This window comes from Camellia sinensis, chromosome 2 (genome assembly GCF_055761805.1).
Source record: "Camellia sinensis isolate YWXY chromosome 2, ASM5576180v1, whole genome shotgun sequence".
Classification (NCBI taxonomy): domain Eukaryota; kingdom Viridiplantae; phylum Streptophyta; class Magnoliopsida; order Ericales; family Theaceae; genus Camellia; species Camellia sinensis.
In genome coordinates, this window is record NC_138962.1 from 223141279 (window position 1) to 223149297 (window position 8019).

Consider the following 8019-nt stretch of genomic DNA (forward strand, 5'->3'; position numbering starts at 1 on the left):
ATTTCCTTAAAATGTTAGTCCTATTGACAAAGAAAAAAAGTATAATTATATTAAAATTATAAGACTTATTATAATTTTTCCTAATTTTTATTATTTATAATACAATTTATATAATTCTATCATATATCTAATAATTTATTCTACTCAATTTCATAGAACAATATTCTTATGTTTAAAAAATTATTAAAATACAAACTTAAATATACCGTAATAATATCCCGTGCCACGGGCCTTTTTTAACTAGTTTATATGTAAACAATGGACTTATTTGGTAATGTGTTTTATTTATATTTATTGAATGATTGAGGAGTTGCTTGGAAATTGGTTGCAACCAACAATTGCATTCAAATTAGTTTATTTTTTCAATAAAATAAAATATTATCTTCAAAGTCTCTCATCTTTTGAGAGAGAGAGAGTGATTGACCATTAGCTAGCCTATGCAGTTGAACATCCGGTGTGTTTTGGATCCAAATCCCTATTTGAAAACATCTGTTATGAAGCATACGAATAAGGCAGTGTTTGGATGTGTAGCTAACAAAATAATTTGTGTTTTGGATGGTGGAGATACAATTCCTTTTACTCGCGCCACATTTTCCTGATGATAATTATATAGTGATATCATATGCTATCTTTGCATGCATGCCACGCTGAGGGGGAAAAAAAAAATAGTTTCGAGAAAATAGTTAAATGCTAGGTATTTTAGTTGCAGGACCACAATTATGGTAATATAATATGGGATGGAAAGTTCAATGAATTATATATATATATATAGGGATAGAATTGGTAATGCGGAGCAACTAGGGGGTCATTCTATTTGCACACCAAGTCATTCTATTTGCACACCATTATGGATATATAAATTCTGTTAAAATTTTGCTTTATTGCACCTTACGCCAAATTTAGCACAAACTTCAGCTGTGGGTAAATTTTGAAAAAGTCATTTTGTATCTACACCTCTAATAGTTAGATCCACATATTCAATTTGGCATCTTGTGAGAAAAATATGAAAAATAACATTTATACTATTAGAACAACATTGATAAAATATATATCATTTTATCATTTTTCGTTGCTAAATCTAACAATAATTATTCAACCATTAAAGATATTCTATTTGGTCACATTTTCACATGAATTTATTTTAGGGCATCCAATGAATTACTGCCACGTCATCTTTACCTTCAACAACTCATGATACACATTAGACAATTAAAAATAAAAATGTTAATATAGTATTGGTTTGGCTAACAAATAGTGGTCACAAGCAACACAAAAATTAAAGAAGAAAAAAATAAGGATAAAATACTTGACAACATGAGTGACATTATTTATGCTATTATACAATAAATAATATATATATATATATATAACATACTGCCCACGAGTTACATGCTTCATTTGTTGGCTTATCAAAAGCTTGTAGACTTAAACAATCATTGTTATGTACTTCCCTTAATTTATTGGGAAAATTATAAATAAGTGGGACAATTTTAAAATAATTATATTATGGGCGAAATTTTTTTTATACAAGTTTGGCATACCAAAAAGATTTGCACTAAACATAAAAAAATAAAAAATAACTTATACCATACAAAAGACTAGACCAGACCCATCATAAAAAATAAAATTATTGTTTCGTTGTCTAACTGAAACATAATTTTTCATAATTTATTTTGGGTAAACTGGACCAATAATGACTTTCCACCTAGCTTTTCATTTAGGCATTATTCTAAGTCCACCTACCTTAATTTTCGGTGAATTATAGCAAAATAATCAGTAACTGAGTCAGAAATTCAATGTAAAGGGATGCATATTAGTCACAACACCAATTTTTTTTTTTTTTTTTGCTTACCCCATGATAAGCAACAACGAGATATTACCAAACAATCACCACCACCAAACACCTTCACGATCTATCTCTCATCGCAACCCACAGCTATGGTATGGTGTAATAATCTCACTTCTACATTAATAAATCATTTCTGGATATGAAGTGATCACCAAACTCGTGAAACAGCTGCCAATTCTAATTGATTATGAAACTCTAACGTAAAGTTTTATAATTAAAAAAGGGCCTAATCTATCTCTGATCTTTTTTAGACACATTGTAGCATTTCTCTTATTTTATTTATTTGAGAGGAGGGAGTTAGTTAAAAATGTGTGAACTCGTGGATCATGATATTGCTGTCCCGGGATTCCAATAATTGAATATGCATCAGCAATAAATACAAAATTGAAAAACATTGATTATCTCGCCCGGATTTTATAGCACCACTGTATTTTTATCAAAATATCATTTTAGTCATTACACTTTTACTAAAATCTCACTTTAGTCCCTTTCCCTTTTTAATTTTAGTCAATCTCATTAGTGATAGATGGACACTTGACTTAAAGTGTGAAAAATTATTGTCACAATTGAAAGTGAAGAAATCAAAATAAAATTATGGTGAAAATATAGCTAAGTGTAATTAACTCATAAACGTGTCCAAATTCAATCTGCTTGGTTGGTTGGCCCAGGCATGGAGTGAAAATGAGATATCAGTAGATATAATGGAGGAAAGTGATTGCCCTCCGTCCTTGCAATTTTGGGAGCTTTCATTTGTGGTGCTGACTGGAAAAGGTTGAAAGCTGTGATCAAGTTCAGGAAGTAGATGGGTAAGATCATGTGGTTGTGTGTACTTGTGTTAATGGGTCTGTGCAACACTGTTGTGTCAAAATCGCTCATCAAGTCTCTACCTGGCTTTCCTGGTATGCTTCCCTTCAAACTTGAAACTGGGTGAGCTCTCTCTCTCTCTCTCTCTCTCTCTCTCTCTCTCCATACATATAGATGGGACAAAATTACAATTTGCATACTTGTAATTTACATCGAGTCTTGCTTTGTCCCTTAACTTTTTAATTGTCCCAATCAACTATCTAAATTTCAAGTCACGTTATAATTAGAACCAGTTATATAACGTGATTTGAAAATTTAGACAAAGGAATTAAAGGGAGATTTTGATTAAAAAAAAAAGCAAGAGTGCTAAGTGTAGTTAATATTATCACATCATTGTTCTTCATTAGTTTTCGAAACAATAACGTCATAAAAATGGGTCTGATTACAACATGACTCGAAGTGTGAGGTGGAAATTGAGACAATTTCAAAGTCAATGGGCAAAATCAAATTAGATATAAAATATAAGGGTGCATAATGAAATTTAAGCTGTATAGATATGTATATAGTTGTTTGCATCAAGAAGCACTTTGTTTTGTTTTTCATTTGAAGATTTATTTTTATTTATTTTTGTGATTGGATATGAAGATACATTGGTGTAGGAGAATAAGAAGATGTGCAGCTATTTTACTACTTCATTGAGTCAGAGAGGAATCCAAGTGATGACCCATTAATGCTTTGGCTTACTGGAGGTCCTGGTTGTTCTACTCTTTCTGGCCTCATATATGAAATAGGTACATATTGTTAGAACATGTCCCACATCGTTTGAAATTGTCCTATTTGTACTGGTTATAAGGCTCTAATTTCTCTCTTCTTAATACCCGGATTTTAAGAAAAAATGTGAGCTATACTTTTCAACTTGGTATCAAAGCTTGGTTGGGTATGTGATTGGTGTGCCGTTTGTCCGGCTATTGTATGTTGTGGTCTAGGAGGTGTGTTGAAATGTGTCTGACATCACCTAAATGTGTCTAACATCACTTGTGGAATTGTCCCATTTGAGCTAATTATAAGGCTCTAGTTTCTCTCTTTTTAATATTTGGGTTTTAAGAAGAAATGTGAACTGAGTTTTTCAACTCATATAATCATAACTATTCGAATTTTAATCTGCATCGTATGATTTTAAGATTTTAATTGCGTTAAACGATGTGAATCATAGTTGGATTTTAAATTTAGTATGATCTACGATTTCAATTTTACTATGATCCTGATTTTAACAAATTTTTTTCTTATTATTTATTTTGTTATATATATATATGTGTGTGTGTGTGTGTGTGTTTATATCAATATATAAAAAATTGACTACAAACGCATTTTTCAGACATCTATAATATATGTTAATTTAGAAGATGCATTATGTCAAATTTATCATTTAATGATTTAAAATTATGTAACATAGGTTATCATTAACAATAATTTTTTTTAATTTTATTTTGCATTAAAAGTAAAATATTAGGATTTTCGATCCAATTTTAATATCCAATCCACGGAACCCTTCCAACGATCCCACCTAGGATCCCAGTTTTAACAACTTTGCATGTAATCGTTACATATGAGTGTACTTAATCGTTGCTTTGATGTATTGCTTCATTTGTTTCGGTAAAAAATATTTCTGCATTTCTAGTGTTTGGTACTACATAAAATGAAAGTCAATACAAAACAATTTCTATGATCAATAGAAAACAAGATTCGTTGAGGTGAAAAATGTTTTTCACTTTAAAAATGTGAAAAATATTTTCTAAATTAAAGTCTCGTCAGTGCTATCACATTATTGTCACAGCTACCACCCGACCACCACCACTTTCCCCATCACTACATGTTCCTCCACCTAACGACCACAACTAAGACCACCACTGATGTATTAGTTTCGAGGTTGCAGCGAACCATAAAAAAATATTTTCTGATTTTTTTTTCCCCTAATAAAAATGCTATGTGACAATGTGACTTTTCTAAGAAGAACTTAATATATATATTTTTTTCATCAATGTGTAGGTCCATTAGCTTTTGACTCTGGAAATTCCAATGGGCACATTCCAACATTTGTATTGAACCCATACTCATGGACAAAGGTATAAAGTTGGATAAATTACAGTTTGCACACAAAAGCATCAAGGTTTTAGATTTTTTTTATTTTTATTTTCCTTGAACTATTGAATTTTTGTCAATGTGGTCCAATTGACAGTCGTCATCAAATTCTTTAACATAAAATGTCATGTGACACTTGAAAGGTCAAATGAAAAAAAAAAAAAAAAATTGTAACACTTGAAAGGTCAAAGTAGGAAAGTGTAATGCTTAAGGATTCAAAGTAGAAGTGTTGATACCATGTGGCATTTTTTGTTAGAAAACTAGGCAACAGTTGCTAAGAACATCTCCAATAGACTAACTAAATGAACATCTTTAATCGCTTCAGCTAGTCTCCTCTCAATTTGTTTCTCTAGCCATGATGCTGATTATTTTGCCTCTCGTCTTCTTCTTAGAACATCTCAATCAGGAGAGACATTTAGAGTAGAAAAGTTTAATGTAATGTTTAAGGAGTCAAAGTAAAAAAAAAAATTGTTGATACCACGTGACATTTTTCATTAAAAAACCGGACAGCAGTTACTAATAACATATCGAATAAACTAACTAAATGAACATCTTCAGCCAATTTCTCCTCTCATTTTCACTTCTCCAACAACCATCATGCTAGCTATTTTGCCCCTCCTTCTCTTAGACCAGCTCAATCAGGAGAGACATTTTAAGCATTTTTGTTCTCGAATAAGTTTTTGAAAGAATGGAATATGAGGCACATGATTTTTGTTCTCGAATTTCTACATCTTCTATTCTATTACACTTCCAGTCATAATTATGTATGGAGATTTTCAAATGAAAAATAAATTCACCAGAGTGGCTTCCATAATACTGTACAATGCCCCTTCCCTTATTTCTTTATTGTCCACAATTCCCGATGGGCATCTGAACAAAAACAGTTTGAATGAACCATTTTTTTGGGTTTCTTTGACCTTTCCTCATTTTTCACCCAGCGGTCAAATCATTTGTTTAATGATTTCACCTTTTATGTCTTTTGATGATATTATAGGTTCTTGCTGTGAAGAAAATAAATTCATCTGCTCTTCCAAATCACTTGTCTGAAGATTTTATGGATATAGTTTCAGACGCATCCCGGTTGCGGCATCCAAATATAACAGAGCTTGTTGGTTATTGTTCAGAGCATGGACAGCACCTGCTGGTATATGAGTTCCATAAAAATGGTTCTCTTTATGACTTCCTCCATCTCTCAGATGAATTTAGCAAGCCATTGACCTGGAACACACGTGTCAAGATTGCTTTAGGAACTGCACGTACACAAGAGTAAGTTGAAAGAGAGATTGGAGAGCAGTTGACATCTTAACTTGTTCTATTCCCACATCGAAATATTAGAACATAGTTTTGTTCCATTTAAAGAGCCACTAAACAGGTTAACATCGCCGGGCTTGGTAACGCAAGCCTATCACTCAAGTGAGGGTATTAAAGTGGTTGGAAGTTGGTCTAGTCCAGCAGGCTGTCCCTGATGGGGTTATTTGCCGACCCGCCCATCCTAAGGTAGGAGTTGGGCTTTGAAGAATTGCTGGAAGCAGGTTACAGGTTACAGGTGGAAGAATTGCTGGAAGCAGGTTACAGGTTTACCTCCCACTCTTGTCAGTGGATGGATTACGGGCCGGCCGATGCTCGTCAGGTCCATATCTGTAGGGCCGTTCTCAATATGACAACCATTTTTTTGTGTTTTTTTTTTTTTTTTTAACACTCCGAAACCCCAAAACTCTTTTCCAGAGATTGAAATAAATGCATGAGCTATGGTAACCACGCCGCATCCATCGACTTTTATACGAATTTCAATTCGGAAGTTAAGAAAGCATAATTCAAGGTTTTTTAACTGAATAGCAGATTGACCCGGCTTACCATTATATTAAAAAAAATGAAAGCTGCCTGAAGTTGTATCCCGCCTTCTCTAAGAAAGCCTTAACCTTTGGTGAATAGTAATGACCAGTTCGGTGGCATCTTTGTAAGGATCTTCCTTATGAATCTGGTCTTCTCTCCAAAGGGGCTGCTCAGTCGACTGGTAGAACAAGGTCCCACGCCTCCCGGCCAACTAGGATGGGACATAAAACGTCTTCAGCATCTGATTTACATTTTCCTTGGGCCAATAATATCTGGTGGCTGCCCCTTCTTCGTGGCCTGTCTCCCACAACAACAGCCACTTTTTTTTATAAACTTTTTTCGTTTTTTTTATGGCCCAACTCCCTAAATGCATTATTACTTTTCCTAATTATGAAAATGACAACCATTTTTTTAGGTGATTCTATTTGCACTTAAAAAATAATTGAGTATACCTAATTAAATTTTAGAAATTTTAATTCATATTATATGCTAATTTACATTTATTAATAAGGAAAACACATATTAAATCCTAAAATAAAATATCTTTTTTTTCATGGCACACCCTAATTACTTATATGTATTATTTAGATGAATAATGCTTGGGACCCCCTTTTGGGGGTCACCCCCTCACCCCCCTTTGCCACGTGGCAGGTGGTGATTGGAGGAGCAGGAAAAAAAAGAAAAAGAAAAAGAAAATGTAACCAATGAGAGAGAGAGGGGGTCAAAGGGGGTGGGAGGAAAAGGGGGGATGAATCATTGTTGTATTTAGATTCAAGTCTCTTATCTTCTTCCCCAAATTTCAATTATTTTATCTTTTTCTTTCTCACTCTAAAATTTCAATTCACCTTACCAAAACTTACCATTATCAACACCATTGTTTCTTTTTGTGTTGTTACTTACAAATAGAAGAAAGTTTGAACAAAATCAAATAACGAATGAGAACAATAATCAAAACTATTTTTTGAAACAATCCATCAAAGATGATGTAAGTATTCACATAAATATCGAATTACAATTATTAATTTTTGTGTTTAGGGTATTATTTAGATAACAGAAAAAACTCTTTAAAATTGCATTTGAATTGGAAAAATTAAAATAAGAATTTGAGGCTAAGATAAACAAAAATTATAAGAAACTATATATAGATACTGTACTGAAATATATAAGGAGAGACGAGAGAGAGAACTGGGCATCGTTCAAAAAAAGAAGAAAAAAAGAACGAACTGGACAACCCATCAATCATCTTCTCAATGGGCACTTGGCATGGTGAACAGAATAATTGCTGACACTTTTCAAAAAAATCCTTTTCACAAATCAATAAAATAACTGCTTTATATATTCTCATAAAAAAAATAAAAATAAATTAGTGATGGTTTAATTGATATTGAGAAATC

The 8019-nt window shown here is 32.5% G+C and overlaps 1 protein-coding gene across 3 annotated transcripts; it reads left to right on the forward strand.

Moving 5' to 3' along the window:
- The first annotated feature begins 890 nt into the window (after positions 1-890).
- Positions 891-6554, forward strand: LOC114314486 (protein STRUBBELIG-RECEPTOR FAMILY 6). 3 transcript variants are annotated; one of them, XM_082913671.1, is made up of 4 exons: positions 891-2776; positions 3299-3444; positions 4700-4776; positions 5787-6554. In XM_082913671.1, the coding sequence occupies exons 2-4, from the start codon at positions 3384-3386 to the stop codon at positions 6060-6062; spliced, it is 414 nt and encodes a 137-aa protein (XP_082769797.1). In that variant the 5' UTR covers positions 891-2776; positions 3299-3383; the 3' UTR covers positions 6063-6554. The 3 variants fall into 3 exon arrangements, with proteins under 3 accessions (XP_082769797.1, XP_082769799.1, XP_082769798.1); XM_082913673.1 differs by having other exon boundaries at positions 3313-3444; XM_082913672.1 differs by lacking the exon at positions 891-2776 and having other exon boundaries at positions 2789-3444.
- Positions 6555-8019: the final 1465 nt, after the last annotated feature.

Coding starts and splice junctions, on each gene's coding strand:
- LOC114314486 (XM_082913671.1), top strand. CDS start 3,384: ATGCTTTGGCTTACTGGAGGTCCTGGTTGTTCTACTCTTTCTGGCCTC. Junction 3,445..4,699: donor TGGCCTCATATATGAAATAG/GTACATATTGTT, acceptor ATCAATGTGTAG/GTCCATTAGCTTTTGACTCT. Junction 4,777..5,786: donor ACCCATACTCATGGACAAAG/GTATAAAGTTGG, acceptor ATGATATTATAG/GTTCTTGCTGTGAAGAAAAT.